The 24,734-nt window shown below is 44.1% G+C and overlaps 1 protein-coding gene across 1 annotated transcript in view; it reads right to left on the bottom strand.

Moving 5' to 3' along the window:
• Positions 1 to 18,560, bottom strand: part of fan1 (FANCD2 and FANCI associated nuclease 1) — a 36,973-nt gene extending 18,413 nt beyond the window's left edge. Inside the window, exons 1-6 of the mRNA XM_083762917.1 lie at positions 18,463 to 18,560; positions 11,554 to 13,663; positions 10,955 to 11,095; positions 10,266 to 10,476; positions 7,902 to 8,129; positions 2,852 to 2,983 (exon numbers count right to left, since the gene is read on the bottom strand). Coding sequence (XP_083619043.1) covers positions 2,852 to 2,983; positions 7,902 to 8,129; positions 10,266 to 10,476; positions 10,955 to 11,095; positions 11,554 to 13,564 — 2,723 coding nt within the window. The 5' untranslated portion in view covers positions 13,565 to 13,663; positions 18,463 to 18,560. The remainder of the gene's footprint in view (positions 1 to 2,851; positions 2,984 to 7,901; positions 8,130 to 10,265; positions 10,477 to 10,954; positions 11,096 to 11,553; positions 13,664 to 18,462) is intronic.
• Positions 18,561 to 24,734: the final 6,174 nt, after the last annotated feature.

The raw sequence follows: 24,734 nt of genomic DNA, 5'->3' as shown, positions 1-24,734 counted from the left end.
AGCAGTCCCTCCCCCTTTCAGAACGACGAGTGGCCCAGGAAATGAATCCCAATGCATTTTGCCCATAGGCTTTTCTTAAAGTATTTATTTAACACATTGATTGCTAACTTTTGAAATTCTACTCAGGATTGCTTCTGCTAAGCGATTAACATTGGACTTTTTAACTTTTTAGGGGCCCACAGCGAGGGGCCTCTTATAGCACATCGCACATTGCATAAATCAAAAGGAAGCCAAACTAGTCCACTTCAATTTAAAAAAAAAAATATGATTCTACCATCTTCCATTCTGGAGATATTGACCTTTTTCTAAAACCTGCTTTTCACTGCACGCTGCTCTTTTGAAAAAACAGCAGAGATATGGAAGGTTGAAGTTGACAGACATTGACAGACAGATATAAAAATGAACACAAATAATATCATATACATACTACACACTGAATGAAAGCCCTGAATGTCTACTTTTAGGAGGAAAACAAATACACATGGTCCCATGTATAGTTTGTCAGTAATTGGCTGTTGAATGCAGCTTGCGCCCACCAGAGAGGATTTCAGAAAATGCATGGACCTGAAGAACCATTATTCACAAAATAAGGCCTATAGCGACATGTACATACTATATACCGTATGAAACAGAAGACTCTCTGCTTTCATAAGAAAAATACTTCTACTGTAATAATAATACAAATCACACCCCTGTGAAGTGAGCAGTGCAATGTTGCACAACATTGCACTGCTCACTTCACATGGGTGTGATTTTTATTATTATTACAGTAGAAGTATTTTTCTTATGAAAGCAGAGAGTCTTCTGTTTCATACGGTATATAGTATGTACATGTCGCTATAGGCCTTATTTTGTGAATAATGGTTCTTCAGGTCCATGCATTTTCTGAAATCCTCAGAGTATTTTAGACAAGACAAGGAACTGACAACTAAATATTCACAAAATAAGGCCTATACATACTATATACCGTATGAAACAGAAGACTCTCTGCTTTCATAAGAAAAATACTTCTACTGTAATAATAATGAAAATCACACCCCTGTGAAGTGAGCAGTGCAATGTTGCACTGCTCACTTCACATGGGTGTGATTTTTATTATTATTACAGTATTAGTTTTTTTCTTATGAAAGCAGAGAGTCTTCTGTTTCATACGGTATATAGTATGTACATGTCGCTATATGCCTTATTTTGTGAATAATAGTTCTATAGGTCCATGCTTTCTCTAATCAGACCAGTGTGTGTCCAGTGGAAACCTCGTATGAATCTGATCTCAGGTCAGAATGGGCTAAAGTTCTCTCTGAAAAAGAGAATTTTATAAATGAAATGGATTCAATAGTCTAGTATTGACAAACAGTATATGGGATATGTGTATTTTATTTGTTTTCCTCCTAAAATTAGACATTTAGGGCTTTCATTCAGTGTGTAGTATGTATATGATAATTTATTTATGTTTATATCTGCCTGTCATGATAACGTCATGATGATGATGATTCTATGCACATATGTGATCATTGTCTCAGTAAACAAAATCAACAGATCGTTTGATAGCATAACAGTGACTTGAGAGGTTGACATGTCTGGACATGAACCACAGGAGCGACTCAACTCGCAGTGGGGGGGGGGGGTTCCACGACATGTCTGGACATGAACCACAGGAGCGATAAGCGTAGCCCGGCTGGCTGTGATTTCGACAAAATGACAGACAACACGATGGCTTCCGCAGCTTAGGATTGTATTAGTTATCCATTACAAACGGGTCGATTACGTCCCAGACGCCTTATCACTGCAATTGGCTGGCGAAGGCGCTATGGCGATTATGGTGATCAACTGCCGAGAATCTTTTTTCCGAGAATGAGAGTAGCATTGCAAACTGCAAAACGATCGATCGCAACTCGCAGTGTGGGGGGGTTCCACGGTGTGATATCTGCTAGCCTAGTATACTGCTTCTTTGTCCAAACATGGCTGACGCGACGGCGAAAAAAAGACAGTTGGTCAGATGTATACTGCTTCTCCTATGGCGGTCCTTCGAGAATACGTCATTCGTTTCGCGTATACCTGTGCGTGAAATGGCGATCGACCGTTGGAGATTATTCTTGGTTTATATACGGGTTTATATTTCCGAGAATGAGGCGGCAGACCGGTGAGTTGTCGTTGGAAAGAATTAGAGAGGGCTGTGTCGAGTGGATCTGTGTGAATGAGTGGGGGGGGGGGAAGAAACTGTAATGCGATGGAGAGATGCCTCGGGAGAAACCATGTAGAAACAGGAGGGGAAGGGTAATCGAGTGTATTCACAAATTTCACACACACTAGAAAATGGGTAGCTCCATTTTAGATCCCCTGATCTGCGTTGGTCTATGCCGTGTGCAGGACGGCGATGCCGCCTCCCCAGTACGTCGTAATGGATACGGCATGCCTGGAATGTGGTTAGACCAGGCCTCTTTTCAGGAGGTGGGGGGCTTTAAACTCCCGGATCTCACAGCGGATCTTTCTGGAGATGATCAGTGTTACATTATGTGTTGTCCGGGCGTCAGAGAAGTTGATGTACAGTATACAGTAAAAACACCAATAAAACGCTTTAGAGCGTGATGCGCAGACGGCGCTCGAGATTAATAAAACGCTTTAGAGCGTTTTGCGCAATCGATGAGTTAAAGACGGTTACGCCGCGGACAAAGCCAACTCGGATCGTGACAAATCATGACAATGAACACAATGTTTTGGGCCGATCAAATAATTTATAAGAAGAAAAACAGAACAAATAGTGTTGTATCCTGCCTTTATTTTCTATGGGATAAAATCACAAAGATGAGGTCCTGGGTGTCTCTGATTGGCTGATACAATCTGATACAATCACCTGAGGTCCTGGGTGTCTCTGATTCGCTGCCAGCTTCTTTTAGCAGCACAGTAGAGCTCCAGAGACTCCTCCCACTGCCCCGCCTGCATTGATGACCTCACTTCCTGTTGGGCGTGGACTGCTGCCTCATACCTGTTAATAAATATAGATATAGATTTTTTTTATAACTTGTTTATTGGTTTTTTTCTAGATAGTGATTTTTGACTGAACGTGGTTTCGTCAGTAAAAGTTTTTTCTCAACTGATTATTATAGCTTGGACTCACCTCTTAAAACACTTTCACTTCTAAACACGAGTTGCTCGAGCAAATTGAATGTAGAACACTTTTCCTCCGATTCGCGAGTTGCTCCAGTTATACTTTCATTGTTTAATCCACGTTTTAAATCAGTTGCATCAGTGTGCAAAGAGTTCTGGGAAGTTGAGTCCCATTGTTTACGATGGAGAAGCTGCCAGAGGAGGAAGCCGTGCGCTTCCTAGTCTGTTGTTGTGGTCGCCACATACTTGGAATACACCGTTTTAAAATGGATTTACATGACAAGCAACTCAGCGGTCGGTGCAGTGGCTGTTCAAAGGTAACTTTAACCAACTCAGAGACTGTTCAAAGGTCACTTTAACCAACTCAGAGGCTGTTCAAAGGTAACTTTAACCAACTCAGACTGTTCAAAGGTCACTTTAACCAACTCAGAGACTGTTCAAAGGTCACTTTAACCAACTCAGAGGCTGTTCAAAGGTAACTTTAACCAACTCAGAGACTGTTCAAAGGTAACTTTAACTCAGAGGCTGTTCAAAGGTAACTTTAACCAACTCAGAGACTGTTCAAAGGTCACTTTAACCAACTCAGAGACTGTTCAAAGGTCACTTTAACCAACTCAGAGGCTGTTCAAAGGTAACTTTAACCAACTCAGACTGTTCAAAGGTCACTTTAACCAACTCAGAGACTGTTCAAAGGTCACTTTAACCAACTCAGAGGCTGTTCAAAGGTAACTTTAACCAACTCAGAGACTGTTCAAAGGTAACTTTAACTCAGAGGCTGTTCAAAGGTAACTTTAACCAACTCAGAGACTGTTCAAAGGTCACTTTAACCAACTCAGAGACTGTTCAAAGGTCACTTTAACCAACTCAGAGGCTGTTCAAAGGTAACTTTAACCAACTCAGACTGTTCAAAGGTCACTTTAACCAACTCAGAGGCTGTTCAAAGGTCACTTTAACCAACTCAGAGGCTGTTCAAAGGTAACTTTAACCAACTCAGAGGCTGTTCAGAGGTAACTTTAACCAACTCAGAGGCTGTTCAAAGGTAACTTTAACCAACTCAGAGGCTGTTCAAAGGTCACTTTAACCAACTCAGTGGCTGTTCAGAGGTAACTTTAACCAACTCAGAGGCTGTTCAAAGGTAACTTTAACCAACTCAGAGGCTGTTCAAAGGTCACTTTAACCAACTCAGAGGCTGTTCAGAGGTAACTTTAACCAACTCAGAGACTGTTCAAAGGTAACTTTAACCAACTCAGAGGCTGTTCAAAGGTCACTTTAACCAACTCAGAGGCTGTTCAGAGGTAACTTTAACCAACTCAGAGGCTGTTCAAAGGTAACTTTAACCAACTCAGAGGCTGTTCAAAGGTCACTTTAACCAACTCAGAGACTGTTCAAAGGTCACTTTAACCAACTCAGAGACTGTTCAAAGGTCACTTTAACCAACTCAGAGACTGTTCAAAGGTAACTTTAACCAACTCAGACTGTTCAAAGGTCACTTTAACCAACTCAGAGACTGTTCAAAGGTAACTTTAACCAACTCAGTGGCTGTTCAAAGGTAACTTTAACTCAGAGACTGTTCAAAGGTCACTTTAACCAACTCAGAGGCTGTTCAAAGGTCACTTTAACCCAGAGGCTGTTCAAAGGTCACTTTAACCAACTCAGAGACTGTTCAAAGGTAACTTTAACCAACTCAGAGGCTGTTCAAAGGTAACTTTAACCAACTCAGAGACTGTTCAAAGGTCACTTTAACCAACTCAGAGGCTGTTCAAAGGTAACTTTAACCAACTCAGTGGCTGTTCAAAGGTCACTTTAACCAACTCAGAGGCTGTTCAAAGGTCACTTTAACCAACTCAGAGACTGTTCAAAGGTCACTTTAACCAACTCAGTGGCTGTTCAAAGGTAACTTTAACCAACTCAGAGACTGTTCAAAGGTAACTTTAACCAACTCAGAGACTGTTCAAAGGTAACTTTAATCAACTCAGAGACTGTTCAAAGGTAACTTTAACCAACTCAGAGGCTGTTCAAAGGGAACTTTAACCAACTCAGAGGCTGTCCAAAGGTCACTTTAACCAACTCAGTGGCTGTTCAAAGGTAACTTTAACTCAGAGACTGTTCAAAGGTAACTTTAACCAACTCAGAGGCTGTTCAAAGGTAACTTTAACCAACTCAGAGGCTGTTCAGAGGTAACTTTAACCAACTCAGAGGCTGTTCAAAGGTAACTTTAACCAACTCAGAGGCTGTTCAAAGGTCACTTTAACCAACTCAGAGGCTGTTCAGAGGTAACTTTAACCAACTCAGAGGCTGTTCAAAGGTCACTTTAACCAACTCAGAGGCTGTTCAGAGGTAACTTTAACCAACTCAGAGGCTGTTCAAAGGTAACTTTAACCAACTCAGAGGCTGTTCAAAGGTAACTTTAACCAACTCAGAGGCTGTTCAAAGGTCACTTTAACCAACTCAGAGGCTGTTCAGAGGTAACTTTAACCAACTCAGAGACTGTTCAAAGGTAACTTTAACCAACTCAGAGGCTGTTCAGAGGTAACTTTAACCAACTCAGAGGCTGTTCAAAGGTAACTTTAACCAACTCAGAGGCTGTTCAAAGGTCACTTTAACCAACTCAGAGACTGTTCAAAGGTCACTTTAACCAACTCAGAGACTGTTCAAAGGTCACTTTAACCAACTCAGAGACTGTTCAAAGGTAACTTTAACCAACTCAGACTGTTCAAAGGTCACTTTAACCAACTCAGAGACTGTTCAAAGGTAACTTTAACCAACTCAGTGGCTGTTCAAAGGTAACTTTAACTCAGAGACTGTTCAAAGGTCACTTTAACCAACTCAGAGGCTGTTCAAAGGTCACTTTAACCCAGAGGCTGTTCAAAGGTCACTTTAACCAACTCAGAGACTGTTCAAAGGTAACTTTAACCAACTCAGAGGCTGTTCAAAGGTAACTTTAACCAACTCAGTGGCTGTTCAAAGGTCACTTTAACCAACTCAGAGGCTGTTCAAAGGTCACTTTAACCAACTCAGAGACTGTTCAAAGGTCACTTTAACCAACTCAGTGGCTGTTCAAAGGTAACTTTAACCAACTCAGAGACTGTTCAAAGGTAACTTTAACCAACTCAGAGACTGTTCAAAGGTAACTTTAACCAACTCAGAGACTGTTCAAAGGTAACTTTAACCAACTCAGAGGCTGTTCAAAGGGAACTTTAACCAACTCAGAGGCTGTCCAAAGGTCACTTTAACCAACTCAGTGGCTGTTCAAAGGTCACTTTAACCAACTCAGAGGCTGTTCAAAGGTCACTTTAACCAACTCAGAGGCTGTTCAAAGGTCACTTTAACCAACTCAGAGGCTGTTCAAAGGTCACTTTAACCAACTCAGCGGTCGGTGCAGTGGCTGTTCAAAGGTCACTTTAAACAGATAGGCAGTCTAGCCTGAAAGACAGCCGTAAATGGTCCGCAGTCAACCTGTTAAGAATTCAAGAGGATGCCCAGTAATATCTCCTGGGCATTTTGTGTTATTAACCCCTTAATGCTGGTTACCTCAGGAGGTCCTCTCTGTCCAGGAACAGTCTGGTACATCTCTTACCTCAGGAGGTCCTCTCTGTCCAGGAACAGTCTGGTACATCTCTGCTTACCTCAGGAGGTCCTCTCGGTCCAGGACCAGTCTGGTACATCTCTTACCTCAGGAGGTCCTCTCGGTCCAGGAACAGTCTGGTACATCTGGTACATCTCTGCTTACCTCAGGAGGTCCTCTCGGTCCAGGACCAGTCTGGTACATCTCTGCTTACCTCAGGAGGTCCTCTCGATCCAGGAACAGTCTGGTACATCTCTGCTTACCTCAGGAGGTCCTCTCGGTCCAGGACCAGTCTGGTACATCTCTGCTTACCTCAGGAGGTCCTCTCGATCCAGGAACAGTCTGGTACATCTCTGCTTACCTCAGGAGGTCCTCTCGGTCCAGGAACAGTCTGGTACATCTCTTACCTCAGGAGGTCCTCTCGGTCCAGGAACAGTCTGGTACATCTCTGCTTACCTCAGGAGGTCCTCTCTGTCCAGGAACAGTCTGGTACATCTCTTACCTCAGGAGGTCCTCTCTGTCCAGGACCAGTCTGGTACATCTCTGCTTACCTCAGGAGGTCCTCTCTGTCCAGGACCAGTCTGGTACATCTCTGCTTACCTCAGGAGGTCCTCTCGGTCCAGGAACAGTCTGGTACATCTCTGCTTACCTCAGGAGGTCCTCTCGGTCCAGGACCAGTCTGGTACATCTCTGCTTACCTCAGGAGGTCCTCTCTGTCCAGGACCAGTCTGGTACATCTCTGCTTACCTCAGGAGGTCCTCTCGGTCCAGGAACAGTCTGGTACATCTCTGCTTACCTCAGGAGGTCCTCTCTGTCCAGGAACAGTCTGGTACATCTCTGCTTACCTCAGGAGGTCCTCTCGGTCCAGGAACAGTCTGGTACATCTCTGCTTACCTCAGGAGGTCCTCTCGGTCCAGGAACAGTCTGGTACATCTCTGCTTACCTCAGGAGGTCCTCTCGGTCCAGGAACAGTCTGGTACATCTCTGCTTACCTCAGGAGGTCCTCTCGGTCCAGGAACAGTCTGGTACATCTCTGCTTACCTCAGGAGGTCCTCTCGGTCCAGGAACAGTCTGGTACATCTCTGCTTACCTCAGGAGGTCCTCTCTGTCCAGGACCAGTCTGGTACATCTCTGCTTACCTCAGGAGGTCCTCTCGGTCCAGGAACAGTCTGGTACATCTCTTACCTCAGGAGGTCCTCTCGGTCCAGGAACAGTCTGGTACATCTCTTACCTCAGGAGGTCCTCTCGGTCCAGGAACAGTCTGGTACATCTCTGGACGGTGTATTGAGGGAAGGCCAGACGTCCAGAGCTGACCATCAGCATGGTGGTCCACAGCGGGGGTCCCTGGCGCTCCTCCTCCTCCTCGCTGTCCGTCAGAGAGAAGAGGAGGAGCAGGCGACGGAACACCAGCCGGGGGTCGTCATGGAGACGGACGGAGGGACCCGCCAGCTGATTGGCCCTTCAGGACACAGGATTGATTGATTGATTGATTGGTTGGTTGAAACAATGATCACTTATACTGACTTATAGAAAATGAATAAAATGTGCACATTCTGACCTGAGATCAGATTCTAAAAATGTCTTCTACATCCTGACAGTTTTCTAAAAAAGCTATGTTTCTATGTCAGTTTGTTCTTCGATTTTTCAAAAATAGCAGACCTACAAGCTCGTAGGTCTGCTATTTTTCAATAGCTAAAGCATAACATAATGTTAACACCAAAAAGCAGCTCAAAATAGGCCAATTTTGACACTGACGAAGGCCTGCGCGCCGAAACGCGCTTGTCTGTCTGGTACGACTGCTGCTGGAGGAGGACAGTCTAATCTCTACCTTCTGAGGAGGACAGTCATTAGACAGTCTAATCTCTACCTTCTGAGGACAGTCTAATCTCTACCTTCTGAGGACAGTCTAATCTCTACCTTCTGAGGACAGTCTAATCTCTACCTTCTGAGGAGGACAGTCTAATCTCTACCTTCTGAGGAGGACAGTCTAATCTCTACCTTCTGAGGAGGACAGTCTAATCTCTACCTTCTGAGGACAGTCTAATCTCTACCTTCTGAGGACAGTCTAATCTCTACCTTCTGAGGACAGTCTAATCTCTACCTTCTGAGGAGGACAGTCTAATCTCTACCTTCTGAGGAGGACAGTCTAATCTCTACCTTCTGAGGACAGTCTAATCTCTACCTTCTGAGGACAGTCTGATCTCTACCTTCTGAGGACAGTCTAATCTCTACCTTCTGAGGACAGTCTAATCTCTACCTTCTGAGGACAGTCTAATCTCTACCTTCTGAGGAGGACAGTCTAATCTCTACTTTCTGAGGACAGTCTAATCTCTACCTTCTGAGGACAGTCTAATCTCTACCTTCTGAGGACAGTCTAATCTCTACCTTCTGAGGAGGACAGTCTAATCTCTACCTTCTGAGGAGGACAGTCTAATCTCTACCTTCTGAGGACAGTCTGATCTCTACCTTCTGAGGAGGACAGTCTGATCTCTACCTTCTGAGGAGGACAGTCTAATCTCTACCTTCTGAGGACAGTCTAATCTCTACCTTCTGAGGACAGTCTAATCTCTACCTTCTGAGGACAGTCTAATCTCTACCTTCTGAGGAGGACAGTCTGATCTCTACCTTCTGAGGACAGTCTAATCTCTACCTTCTGAGGACAGTCTAATCTCTACTTTCTGAGGAGGACAGTCTAATCTCTACCTTCTGAGGAGGACAGTCTAATCTCTACCTTCTGAGGAGGACAGTCTAATCTCTACCTTCTGAGGACAGTCTAATCTCTACCTTCTGAGGACAGTCTAATCTCTACCTTCTGAGGACAGTCTGATCTCTACCTTCTGAGGACAGTCTAATCTCTACCTTCTGAGGAGGACAGTCTAATCTCTACCTTCTGAGGAGGACAGTCTAATCTCTACCTTCTGAGGAGGACAGTCTAATCTCTACTTTCTGAGGACAGTCTAATCTCTACCTTCTGAGGACAGTCTAATCTCTACCTTCTGAGGACAGTCTAATCTCTACCTTCTGAGGACAGTCTAATCTCTACCTTCTGAGGACAGTCTAATCTCTACCTTCTGAGGACAGTCTGATCTCTACCTTCTGAGGACAGTCTAATCTCTACCTTCTGAGGAGGACAGTCTAATCTCTACCTTCTGAGGACAGTCTGATCTCTACCTTCTGAGGAGGACAGTCTGATCTCTACCTTCTGAGGAGGACAGTCTAATCTCTACCTTCTGAGGAGGACAGTCTGATCTCTACCTTCTGAGGACAGTCTAATCTCTACCTTCTGAGGACAGTCTGATCTCTACCTTCTGAGGACAGTCTAATCTCTACCTTCTGAGGACAGTCTAATCTCTACCTTCTGAGGAGGACAGTCTAATCTCTACCTTCTGAGGAGGACAGTCTAATCTCTACCTTCTGAGGACAGTCTAATCTCTACCTTCTGAGGAGGACAGTCTAATCTCTACCTTCTGAGGAGGACAGTCTGATCTCTACCTTCTGAGGACAGTCTAATCTCTACCTTCTGAGGACAGTCTAATCTCTACCTTCTGAGGAGGACAGTCTAATCTCTACCTTCTGAGGACAGTCTGATCTCTACCTTCTGAGGAGGACCTCTCGGACGCTGTGTTTCCCTGCCGCAGCGCTGCGAGAGAACAGCGACTTCTGGGCGCTCAGACCGAGCAGCGCGTCCGTCAGCAGACGTCTGTTGGTGCTCCCCGTCGCCCCCAGGTGGAAGGTCTTGGCCAGGGCTTTGAGCTGCGGCGCCGACAGAAGGTCCAGGACGTCCCTGACCTCATGGAGGTCCAGCTCTGTGTGACATCATTATAAACAATGACCTCATGGAGGTCCAGCTCTGTGTGACATCATTATAAACAATGACCTCATGGAGGTCCAGCTCTGTGTGACATCATCATAAACAATGACCTCATGGAGGTCCAGCTCTGTGTGACATCATTATAAACAATGACCTCATGGAGGTCCAGCTCTGTGTGACATCATCATAAACAATGACCTCATGGAGGTCCAGCTCTGTGTGACATCATTATAAACAACGACCTCATGGAGGTCCAGCTCTGTGTGACATCATCATAAACAATGACCTCATGGAGGTCCAACAGAAAAACAAATAATATGAACGAAACAATGAAACAATTTAACCCAGCTTGAGTTTCTTTGGTCCAGCTCCACAACAACTGACCCCAGGTCAGAGACAGTAGTTACTGTCTGTAGGAAGGCAGCCTCCACCAGCTCCACAACAACTGACCCCAGGTCAGAGACAGTAGTTACCTGTCTGTAGGAAGGCAGCCTCCACCAGCTCCATAACAACTGACCCCAGGTCAGAGCTTATCTCCTCGTACTCCAGCTTGTTGACCGGCAGCCACTTGACTTTCCTCTGGAACAGCCTGACGTACAGCTTCTGGGCGGTCGCTATGGCAACAAGGATACTATGTTTATTAACCTGATATCTCCTTGTTTACTAACCTGATAACTATGTTTACTAACCTGATAACTACGTTTACTAACCTGATAACTCCATGTTTACTAACCTGATAACTATGTTTACTAACCTGATAACTCCATGTTTACTAACCTGATAACTCCATGTTTACTAACCTGATAACTCCATGTTTACTAACCTGATAACTATGTTTACTAACCTGATAACTATGTTTACTAACCTGATAACTCCATGTTTATTAACCTGATAACACCATGTTTACTAACCTGATAACTCCAAGTTTATTAACCTGATAACACCATGTTTACTAACCTGATAACTCCATGTTTACTAACCTGATAACTCCATGTTTACTAACCTGATAACTCCATGTTTACTAACCTGATAACTCCATGTTTACTAACCTGATAACTCCATGTTTACTAACCTGATAGCATCTTAAAGGTATTTATCACTTCCAGGTCTTCGTGGTTAAACAGACGTCTGTCGTCCTCGTTGTCCAGGACACTGTCCACGACCGCCTGGAAGTTGCGCAGGTAGTAGGGTGTCCTGTAGGGGTCAGCAGTGAGCTTACCGTCCGTCGCTGGCATGCTGCTTTCATCTGGATTTGAGCTGTTATCTGCACAGCTCTCTGGAGGGAGGACTGGGTCTGAGCTGTGATCTGGAGGGAGGACTGGGTCTGAGCTGTGATCTGGAGGAAGGACTGGGTCTGAGCTGTGATCTGGAGGAAGGACTGGGTCTGAGCTGTTATCTACAAAGCTCTCTGGAGGGAGGAGGTGGACGAGGATGGAGACGGAGGAGGAAGCATTGGAGCTCTCATGAGGAATACCTGACGAGTTCATCTGGTTGTCACACTGGTCCCTTTTGGGTGACTCTCTCTCCCTCTTTTGTCTTGTGAGTGACTCTCTCTCATCCTCTCTTGCTCTCTTGCTGAAGGCAGCAGTCCTGCTCCTAGATCCCTCTGTCTTCTTTCTCTTTGTTAGTTTGGAGGAAGTAGACATAGTGTTTGGAGAAGGGACTGGGGGTTGGATGACGATGGCCTCTTCATGAAGATCTCCTGGTTTCTTGTGGAGATGTTCTGCTGGGTTCCTCACAGCGCTGCTGGTTGTGGGCTCAGATGTTACCGTCAGACACTCTGCATGGTGTAAGCTGTGGACCAGCTGGTTCTGTTCTTCATGGTGTAAGCTCTGGACCAGCTGGTTGTGTTCTTCATGGTGTAAGCTGTGGTGGACCAGCTGGTTGTGTTCTTCATGGTGTAAGCTCTGGACCAGCTGGTTGTGTTCTTCATGGTGTAAGCTCTGGACCAGCTGGTTGTGTTCTTCATGGTGTAAGCTCTGGACCAGCTGGCTGTGTTCTTCATGGTGTAAGCTGTGGACCAGCTGGCTGTGTTCTTCATGGTGTAAGCTGTGGACCAGCTGGCTGTGTTCTTCATGGTGTAAGCTGTGGACCAGCTGGTTGTGTTCTTCATGGTGTAAGCTGTGGTGGACCGGCTGGTTGTGTTCTTCATGGTGTAAGCTGTGGTGGACCGGCTGGTTGTGTTCTTCATGGTGTAAGCTCTGGACCAGGTGGTTCTGTTCTTCATGGTGTAAGCTCTGGACCAGGTGGCTGTGTTCTTCATGGTGTAAGCTCTGGACCAGGTGGCTGTGTTCTTCATGGTGTAAGCTCTGGACCAGGTGGCTGTGGTGGACCAGGTGGCTGTGGTGGACCAGGTGGTTTTCCTTCTGGGAGTGACTCAGAGCCTCAGAGCCTTCGCCTGTCACACCAACCAGAACTACATCATCATCATCATCATGTTTCTGTGTGCTTTCAGGAGGACTCCTCTTCCTCTTCCTCCTACTACTAGATCTGGACAGCTTGGAGGAGAGGCTCCTCCCCTTGGAGGAGAGGCTCCTCCCCTGCACGTCTAAGGTTCTGACCACAGTTCTGCTGACCTCCCGGCATGGCGCCTGCTGAGAGTTCCATGGTTTGAAATAAGGACTGGTTGCGGTGGTGGTGGAGGGTTCCACGTCTTTGGTTCCGTCGCGTGGAGGCGACACCGCTTCTAGAGTTCTGGTGGGGGTAGGGTGAGGTTCTAGAGTTCTGGTGGGGGCAGGGTGAGGTTCTGTGGTGTTGGTGATGGGGTTTAACTTGGGCTCCACGACGAAGCTTCTACTGGACGAGGCCACAGCAGGTCCAGAAGGACCAGCGGGTCCAGAACCGTCCCGGTCAAACTGCGGGCAGCGCAGGTCGAGGTGTTCGTTGACGCTGTACCTCGGAACCAGCTCGCCGCACAGCGGGCAGGCCAGCCTGGGGGGCGGAGCAGCGTTGGCGAAGAAGGAGGTGATTGGAGGAGTGCCGGTCGATGTGGGCGGAGCCCCGGCTAAAGAACCTTTAGAACGCTTAGCGGTTCCTTTCCTCTTGTTGGACAAAGATAAACATCTTCTGGGTTTACCAGCCATCCTATAGCTGGAATAGACGGTACTATAGATCCTATAGCTGGAAGGAACGGATGGATATGCTCCTATAGCTGGAAGGAACGGATGGATATGCTCCTATAGCTGGAAGGAATGGATAGAAGAGAAATAGAGGTTAAATTTCAAGGACCTCCAGTCCCTCCTTGTGTTCCACCGGCCTACTTGGGAACGATGCAAGTTGGGGAACCTAGTATGCAATACCCGTTGTCATAGCATAGGCTTACCATACGTCCTCTTTTGCCCGGATAAGTCCTCTTTTGGGGGGCTGTCCGGGCAGTCCGGGGGGGTTTTATAAATTCCTTCAAATGTCCGGGGTTTTACACGTATCGCCTGTATATGTATCGCTACGCTCAGAGACCATTCAGAGTTCAGACCAATGTGTATTACAAATGCACGTTCAATGGTTCGTAGTGGAAAAACACTGTGAGAGGTGGACTTTCAGCCCGAACCCCGGAATGTGTATTATCAATAACTCTGCATGCGCTGCACGCTGAGTCTGACAACACTGGTCCCGACCGCAGAGCAGAGCAGAGCTGGCTGCTCTGCTGTCTGCAGATAGACTGTTGTGTACGTGAGGAAAGCTTGAAATGCCAAAGAACTATCTCATCATCATTGACATGCAGAAAAAGTAGGCTACTGTTTTCTTAACTTTGTGACTGACCAATGAGAAGCAGATTGTATTGTCTGCAAAGAAACTATGTGTCTGTCACAAATAAAAGTTCTGTGCGCGAGGTGAGTCCTGCAAATTAAATTTACCCAATATTATTTTGTACAACCTATAGCAAAGCATAAGATAATGGTTTGGAGAATAGGCTGGTCTCTCTTTTTACAAGAGCCATTATCCATTGCATACAGGTTCTTCAACCTTTTTATTTCAAGGACCCCCATAACTCTGAGAGTAAAACCAGATAGACCCATAAGAGTCCCATTGTACAGTATCAGGGTTAAAAGTTATAAAAGGGTCCATTTGGTTCCATTTGTACTAGTACATCCATTTGGGTCCATGTGTTACACTCTTAGAGTTACAGACCTATAATGGGTCCATGTGTTACACTCTCAGAGTTACAGACCCATAAGGGTCCATTTGGAACCCCCTCAAGGAACCATGAGGGTCCCTGGATCACACCTTTGAGAGCCACTGCTTTAAATACATACATAACTAACTAACTAATCTTGAGAGCTTGTTTGCAAATGTTTGTAAACAAATCCCAATTATTTGTAAACAAACCGCACATGTTTGTAAACAAATACCAAATGTTTGTAAACAAATACCAGATGTTTGTAAACAAATCCCAAAATGTCTGTAAACAAATCCCAAAATGTTTGTAAACAAATCCCAAAATATTTGAAAACAAATCCAAAATGTTTGTAAACAAATCCAAAATGTTTGTAAACAAATCCCAAAATGTTTGTAAACAAATCCCAAAATGTTTGTAAACAAATCCAAAATGTTTGTAAACAAATCCCAAAATGTTTGTAAACAAATCCCAAAATGTTTGTAAACAAATACAAAATGTCTGTAAACAAATCCAAAATGTCTGTAAACAAATCCAAAATGTTTGTAAACAAATCCCAAAATGTTTGTAAACAAATACAAAATGTTTGTAAACAAATCCCAAAATGTGTGTAAACAAAGCCAAAATGTTTGTAAACAAATCCCAAAATGTTTGTAAACAAATCCAAAATGTTTGTAAACAAATCCCAAAATGTTTGTAAACAAATACAAAATGTTTGTAAACAAATCCCAAAATGTTTGTAAACAAATCCAAAATGTTTGTAAACAAATTACAAGTTGTTTGTAAACAAATCCCAAAATGTTTGTAAACAAATCCCAATTATTTGTAAACAAACCGCACATGTTTGTAAACAAATCACGGATATTTGTAAACAAATACCAAATGTTTGTAAACAAATACCAGATGTTTGTAAACAAATCCCAAAATGTTTGTAAACAAATCCCAAAATATTTGAAAACAAATTACAAGTTGTTTGTAAACAAATTCAAACTGTTTGTAAACAAATCCCAAATGTTTGTAAACAAATCCCAAAATGTTTGTAAACAAATCCAAAATGTTTGTAAACAAATCCAAAATGTTTGTAAACAAATCCAAAATGTTTGTAAACAAATCCCAAAATGTTTGTAAGCAAATCCAAAATGTCTGTAAACAAATCCAAAATGTCTGTAAACAAATCCAAAATGTCTGTAAACAAATCCAAAATGTTTGTAAACAAATCCCAAAATGTTTGTAAACAAATACAAAATGTTTGTAAACAGATCCCAAAATGTTTGTAAACAAATCCAAAATGTCTGTAAACAAATCCAAAATGTTTGTAAACAAATCCCAAAATGTTTGTAAACAAATCCCACAATATTTGTAAACAAATTACAAGTTGTTTGTAAACAAATCCCAAAATGTTTGTAAACAAATCCCACAATATTTGTAAACAAATCCAAAATTGTTTGTAAACAAATTACAAATTGTTTGTAAACAAATTACAAATTGTTTGTAAACAAATTACAAAATGTTACACTGTGGACTACCTACTACACACATAGCCCTGGTCCAAGGCTTACAGCGAGCCTCTCTCTGACGCCTTGTGGAAGTACCTTCCACAGCCCTCTGGTCATATTTTCACTCCTGTGCGCTGTTTTTCTAATACCAGCAAATAAACAAAACGACGAAACCACTCACCGAAACAAAGCCTGCTAGACCTTGGTAAAAGTCTATTCTCGAACCTGGGAAGCGTCTCAGGTCCCCAGTTTCTCTCTAAAATGAAACCGCCAGGATCCTGGCGGTTCGCGAGTGTAGGATAGCGTTACCGTCATTAAATTCAGGGTACATTGCGTTATTAAAATGGCACAAAGTGCATTTTAGAGAGAAACTGGGGAACTGAGACGCTTCCCAGGTTCGAGAATAGACTTTTACCAAGGTCTAGCAGGCTTTGTTTCTGTGTTTATTTGAGCGATCACATCAAACACGAGGTGGATGCTGGAAAATACTGCGGCATGGTCATGCTGGACCTCCAAAAGGCTTTTGACACCGTGAACCACTCCATACTGGTTAACAAGCTTAAAGCTATTGGTTTTGATAGCACATCAGTGAGCTGGATGCAATCCTACCTGGAGGGGAGAGAACAGATGGTGGAGGTGAACGGAACACTGTCCCCTCCCCTCCCAGTGAGCTGTGGCGTCCCACAAGGAAGCATACTAGGGCCTTTACTGTTCCTAATTTATGTTAACGACATGAATTCAGCTTGTGACTGCAACTTGTTCCTGTTCGCAGATGACTCAGCACTGCTGGTCTCGGACAGGAACAAACTGCAGGTTGAAAAGACCCTCAGCTCTGAACTCGGTAGAATCTGCACCTGGCTCGCTGATAACAAACTATCCTTACACCTGGGAAAAACTGAATCCATCCTCTTCGGATCAAATAGTAAACTCAGCAAGGCAGATGGCTTCTTGGTTAGAGTGGGTGACAATATTATCACACGAAAAGATCAAATTACCTACCTAGGTTCCATCCTGGAGGCCAATCTTTCCGGTGATAAAATGGCCACCAACGTAATCAAAAAAGTCAATCAAAGAACAAGATTCCTTTACAGGATCTCCTCACTGGTCAGCAAAAACACCTTGAAGACCTTAACAGGAGCCCTCGTACAAGGTTTCTTTGACTATGCATCCACCTCTTGGTACCACAGCACCTCAAAGGCCCTTAAAACAAGGCTCCAGACCTCCCAAAACAAACTGGTCAGGCTCCTACTTGGCCTCACCCCCCGAACCCACCTCACCCCTGCCCACTTTGACAGGCTGGGATGGCTTAGGGTCGATGACAGAGTACAGCATCTTGCAATGGGTCTGGTCCACAAGATTCGATACACCACCAAGATACCCATGTACCGGTCTAAATACTTCCTTAATGTAAACGAAGTCCACACCCACAACACCAGAGGGAGTGCAACAAACCATGTACAACCCAGATTTGGCACAAACAAGGGACTAAATTATTTTCGCTCCTATGCCACCAAAATGTGGAACGCCCTACCAACAGTCATTAAGACATGTGAATCCCTTGACTCCTTCAAAACCGCTCTCAAAGGGCACCTACGGATGGCTGCAATTCGAAACTGGCCTCTGTAAAATCTGAATCCCCCCCCCCCCCCCCCCCCCCCATTTTCCGTCACTGTATATTGTATCTTTTCCCTTTTTTGCTTCCCATATGATGAATTCCTGTTCTGTACTTTAGCTACATAGAAATGTCTATTTGTACGTCTCTAAATGTTTGTATGTCTTTAAATGTTTTGATGAATTGAACAATGTGGACCCTGTTGTAAACAAGTGTATAATGCTTAATTGGGTCGTCCACTCACAGTTGACAGTCTTTGTATTGAGTTTGTGCTTAAAATGTACTGTAAATTCTACAAACTGTTAATAAATATTTCAATCAATCAATCAATCAATGAGTGGTTTCGTCGTTTTGTTTATTTGCTGGTATTAGAAAAACAGCGCACGGGAGTGAAAATATGACCAGAGGGCTGTGGAAGGTACTTCCACAAGGCGTCAGAGAGAGGCTCGCTGTAAGCCTTGGACCAGCGTCCAGGGCTACTACACACAGTGACAGGCAGTTGGTTTAGCTCAGTAAGGTTAGCTTGCATGCTTAATTACAGGGCAAAAAATAATAAGATATAAACACAAACGTAGCATAAAAACACAGCATTAAGACAATAAAAACTAACAGCAGAGAGAGCAGAGCACACACACACACACACACACACACACACACACACACACACACACACACACACACACACACACAGCGTAGTGAGAACAGATGACAGAGTAAAGAGGGTTTATTAATCTGTGCTCATGATGATAAAGAACTGACCTGTTGGAGACGTTCCGCCTGTTTACAGATCTGCGATTTAATTCATATTAAAGTTATAAACATCATCAGGATGTTTATAAATAAACAGACATGGTTTCTACACACAGACCACGTAGCAGATCACCGACTCACCGAACACAGCCAGGAGTAATGGATCACACACGCACACACACACACACACACACACACACACACACACACACACACACACACACACACACACACACACGCACGCACGCACACGCACGCACGCACACACACACACACACACACACACACACACACACACACACACGCGCACACACACACACACACACACACACACACACACACACACACACACACACACACACGCACACGCACGCACACACACACGCACGCACACACACACACACACACACACACACACACACACACGCACGCACGCACACACACACACACACACACACACACACACACACACACACACACACACACACACACACGCACACGCACACGCACACGCACACACGCACACACAAACGCACGCAAGAAATACTTAACCTAAAAATACTATGTTGCTGTTGTTGGTGTTTTTAATATTTAGGGCAAGTATAGTATAATTTGTGTAAATTGTGCACAAAGACTCAAGAGAAACCTGAAGAAACAAAATAATAATGAAAGGATCATTCTCGCAAATATTTACCACATTTAGTTTATATCAGAATAGTGTTTAATATATTAATATGTAATATCTCATTAGTTATAATATCAGGGGTGGGCAACTTTGACGATGGAGAGGGCCACTATATTTCCACACTAACTGCCTATAGGGCCATATATTGCTGTCGTAGCAAAAATAGCCGATCTACAAGCTCAAAGCGGTCACGCTGCGACGCGTTTTGAGCATGTAGATCGGCTATTTTTGCTATGTTCGAATTGAAATCTTGAACTTTTGCTATTTTTGAATTGGAATCCTGAAAATTAACATTTTCATGTCATTTCATATGCCTTTAATTATACGTGTGTTGAGCAAGGAGCTACTCATTTAGACTGGAGTAATTAAAGCAGGTCATGTTTGCATGTTGTGGAATTGTAAACAGCTGAAATTGAAACCGATATTATATCAGTAATCATTAACCTGAGGACCGCATTAAGTGAAGGTGGGGGCCGCATGTGGCCCCCGGGCCACCAGTTGCCCACCCCTGAGTTATATGTTTCTATGGTTCTATACGTTGATTCAGCTCCGTTCTGTGAACACGAATTACACTTCCTGTTTATGAGCTAGCTGAAAGAAGGTTTCCGGTTGCCTTCAGAATAAGATTGTATTATTATTATTTTCTTCTTTTTGTCTAAAATAGGGTTAGGGTTACACTCCAGTTTTGAGCTTGTAGATCGAGTTTTTCTTTTTGTTGCTATATTTGAATTTAAATCCTGATTTATTTTGTTTGCTATTTTTAATTGAATCCTGCAAAGTAACATTTGTATTATATTTCAAATACATTTAGTTCATATGTTAACTTTATGAACTTAAATGCAAATAAATTGGACATAAAAAACAATAAAATACTGACAAAATACTTGTCATTCAGCTACATGCATAGACTGAATTAATTAAAGCGAGTCATGTTTGGAATTAACAGCAGAAATCAATATCCGATATTAACCCGGTCGCATTAAAGTGATGGTGGGGGCCGCATGTGGCCCCCGGGCCGCCAGTTGCCCATGTATCTGCTGTAGAGCATCGTTCAAATACTTAATTTATAGTTTTAATGTGCAAACAAATCGTTTTTCCAATGGATTCCGTTTTCTCTAGAGAGTATACTCTTATTTTGAAGAAATCGTCCAACGGAATTCTTATATTTCTCAGCTTATATCTGCTGGCGGAACACTGCTCGATATTGTGGGCTGTACTGCCTCTACACATGTTCCAGGGTGGATATTGTGATCTGTATTGCCTCTACACATGTTCCAGGGTGGATACTGTGATCTGTATTGTCTCTACACATGTTCCAGGGTGGATAATGTGATCTGTATTGCCTCTACACATGTTCCAGGGTGGATATTGTGATCCGTATTGCCTCTACACATGTTTCAGGGTGGATATTGTGATCCGTATTGCCTCTACACATGTTCCAGGGTGGATATTGTGATCTGTATTGCCTCTACACATGTTCCAGGGTGGATATTGTGATCTGTATTGCCTCTACACATGTTCCGGGGTGGATAATGTGGTCCACGCACTCAGTCGTTCGGGAGGCTGTGAGGATGTGATCACTAGAACAGCGTCCATCCTCTGGTACAGTAGGTCTGGTACAGTGGTCTGGTACAGTGATACAGTGGACCAGCGGTACAGTGGCACAGAGGTTCCGTCATGGTACCTCCATCCCCGCTGCAGGTACAGTGATCTGTTTAATGACTTCATTATGTCATCATCATCATCATCATCATCATCATCATCATCTGGATGCGTTTTGTTATTGTGATGCTAAAACAATAGCTCTGCAGCCTAATGGAAACAACATGCACCATCTAGGGTTTAATATGCACCATGCAGGGTTTAATATGCACCATGTAGGGTTTAATATGCACCATGTAGGGTTTAATATGCACCATCTAGGGTTTAATATGCACCATGCAGGGTTTAATATGCACCATGTAGGGTTTAATATGCACCATGTAGGGTTTAATATGCACCATCTAGGGTTTAATATGCACCATGTAGGGTTTAATATGCACCATGTAGGGTTTAATATGCACCATCTAGGGTTTAATTGATATGCACCATCTAGGGTTTAATTGATATGCACCATCTAGGGTTTAATTGATATGCACCATCTAGGGTTTAATTTGCACCATCTAGGGTTTAATTGATATGCACCATCTAGGGTTGAATTTGCACCACCATAGCAGCGTAGCCTAATGAAGATCTGATCAGCACCATCTGGACCTGCTGCAGCAGATCTGATATGCACCGGCAGGGTGTAATATGTACCATCTGTAATATGTACCATCTGTAATATGCACCATCTGAATGCTATGACAGGGTGTAATTTCTATCATCTGAATGCTATGGTATTGTAATATGCACCATCTGAATGCTATGGTAGGGTGTAATTTACCATCTGAATGCTATGGTATATAGTCTACGGTTTGGCTACAAACAGTAAATTAATTAATGATCCTGGATTGCAACACTAGACTAATATTAATGTTAGTGTGATGCTTATTTCACTTCAGTCCTTAATTATTATTATTATTATTATTATTCAGTCTGATGATAAATGCTTTATGTTTGGATCATCATCGTTGCTGTGGATGTTGTGGAACAACAGCGCCCCCTGCCGCCCAGTTTATATCTGCTGCAGCTCAGCTGCTGCGGCAAAGTTTGTCGTAACGATCTGTCATGTTTTGGTTCACAAGAAACGACGTCGTTAGAAAGCAGTCTCTCTCTCTCTCTCTCTCTCTCTCTCTCTCTCTCTCTCTCTCTCTCTCTCTCTCTCTCTATGTCTCTCTGTCTCTCTGCCTCTAGAACGACACAGTGTGCTGCGTGTGCGTGCCTGTGTTATAGTATAGTCTCTACATCTGTTGTTAGAAGGATCTTTTTTCTCAACAAACAACATGCATCTGCAGTCAGTCTCCTAATACACCTTCTAGGTGTGTGTGTGTGTGTGTGTGTGTGTGTGTGTGTGTGTGTGTGTGTGTGTGTGTGTGTGTGTGTGTGTGTGTGTGTGTGTGTGTGTGTGTGCGTGCGTGCGCGTGTCTCTCTCTTTCTCTCTCTCTCTCTCTCTCTCTAACTCATCTCATGTGTGAGCAGCAATATAAATATCTATGGACCTGTTCTTATAGTTTTGGAGCCAGAATAAGGGAGCAGAGTTTGGGATGTGTGGAGCGTTTTTAGTGAAGCTACTGTTATGTTATTATCCTAGTCTAATGATAACAGGGCAGAGGGTGAGGTAGTTCAGTTTACTTCTCAAGCCAGCATAATAACGACGTGACATGATACACCCTGGTGTTACTGTATATCGAGCGTTCTCATTGGCTCTTCAGTGTTAACCCTTCACACAACAGGTACTTCCAGCTTCCCTGCGTCAGCTGATCTGAGTGCCCGGGTGGGTTTGTAGCTTAGAGTATATATGAATAGAGACGGCACCCAGCTTAGAGTATATATGAATAGAGAAGGCACCCAGAGGAAACACTGAGGCCAAATGGACATAAGATAAGACCTTAGAGTATATATGAATAGAGAAGGCACCCAGAGGAAACACTGAGGCCAAATGGACATAAGATAAGACCTTAGAGTATATATGAATAGAGAAGGCACCCAGAGCTTAGAGTATATATGAATAGAGAAGGCACCCAGAGGAAACACTGAGGCCAAATGGACATAGTGGCCGAATGAAGGTATTGCAGTTGGCCCCAAACACATGAGCGCGCTGGTCCGTTGACTATCATTGTGCACGTTCACGACGGAAGCACGCTCGTGCATGCTCAACGGCAGCGCGTTCATGTGTTTGGGGCCCAATCACTATTGCAATCCATCCCAGAATGCACTCTGTTCCTACCCGGAAGGAGGAGTGAAATCGCCTCATGCGCTCTTGAGCAACTTAATGCAAGTGGATGGAAGGAGAACTCGGATGTCTTCTCTATTCATATATACTCTAAGGTTTGTAGGGTTCGATCAGACGTGCAAGATATGGATATGGGGGAGCCATGACTCCTGGGTTAGGAAGGGTCTGATTGGCTGACGCCTGGATGAGGAAGCATAGAGTGACAGCTGTGATGTGTGTTTTGTGTGCATTCAATTAAAAACCAACAACGCCGGGACAACGCTCCACACGTCCCAAACTCTTCTCCCTTCTGGCTCCAAAACTGTGGAATGCACTGTACTGACACACACAATGTCAGAACTGCAGCATCACTCCCAATCTTCCGCCGTAGTCTGAAAACCCACCTTTTCAGACTCCATCATGGCCCATAGCACTTACCCTACCCCCTTAGATAGCATTTCTGTAGACTTAGATAGCATTTGATACAGACTTATAGCATGTTATGTAGACAGCACTATAATTGCATTGTATATAGTCATAGCACGCCATAGTACATATGTATAGCATAGTAGTAAATATGTATAGTTTGTATGTATAGTGTATGTATAGTTTAATTATATAGATATTCCACTGTTACTTTCTTAGCTTATGCATGTTTCATGATAAATGCTTTTATGTGATGTATTCCCATGCTTTTGTTCTTGCTTAAATGTAAGTCGCTCTGGATTAAGAGCGTCTGATAAATGCCTAAATTGTAAATTGTAATTGTATCTTTCACTCCATGCAGGACTGAGTGCTCATTGGAGAAGCTCCAGCGCCACCATGGCTCAAGGAAAGAGACCAGAACCGCTGAACAGGATCCTCCTGGGTCCCCAGAACCCTGCGCCCTGTCCCGGGGGTCCCCAGAACCCTGCGCCCTGTCCCGGGGGTCAGTACTTGATGGACTGTGAGGACGGGGACGAGGACACCTGCTCCGAGTACGACAACGTGGGTTCCGACGTGGAGCAGGACTACAGCGAAGTTCTGCACGTGGTCCGAGACGGAGCCGTGGTGGACCGGAGGTACTACTTTATAACACTAAAGGCCTGTTCATAGTCTGGATTCTCGGTGGTGAGGTGACCACCGCTCCGGTGGTGAGATGACCACCGGAGCTGAAATAACGTTGAGCGGTGGTGAGTAAAAACAGAGAGAAGGGCTGGAGCGGTGGCGGTGGTTTGCTCTTCACCGCGGCTCGTGACGTCATGTTGTAGTTCGGTGGTCACCGCAGTGACATCATGTTGTAGTTCGGTGGTCACCTCAGTGACGTCATGTTGTAGTTCGGTGGTCACCTCAGTGACGTCATGTTGTAGTTCGGTGGTCACCTCAGTGACGTCATGTTGTAGTTCGGTGGTCACCTCAGTGACGTCATGTTGTAGTTCGGTGGTCACCTCAGTGACGTCATGTTGTAGTTCGGTGGTCACCTAACCACCGAAAATCCAGACTATGTATGAGCCTTAACTAGTAGTACTACTACTACTACTAATACTACTACTGATACTACTAATACTACTACTGCTACTACTACTACTATACTACTACTACTACTACTTGCATAATAAAACACATTTGTTTCTACTATAGGTACTACAGCCAGTACTGCCCCGAGGACGGCAGCTACACCAAGTGTCAGGTCGACGCTGTCAGGGCTGTGGGTCAGCCTCCTCCCCCCGACGGCCTGGTGGGTCAGCTAGAGGAGACCCAGAA

This window comes from Protomyctophum parallelum (genome assembly GCF_964188405.1).
Source record: "Protomyctophum parallelum genome assembly, chromosome: 4".
Classification (NCBI taxonomy): domain Eukaryota; kingdom Metazoa; phylum Chordata; class Actinopteri; order Myctophiformes; family Myctophidae; genus Protomyctophum; species Protomyctophum parallelum.
This window is presented reverse-complemented; position numbering and strand designations above follow the sequence as displayed.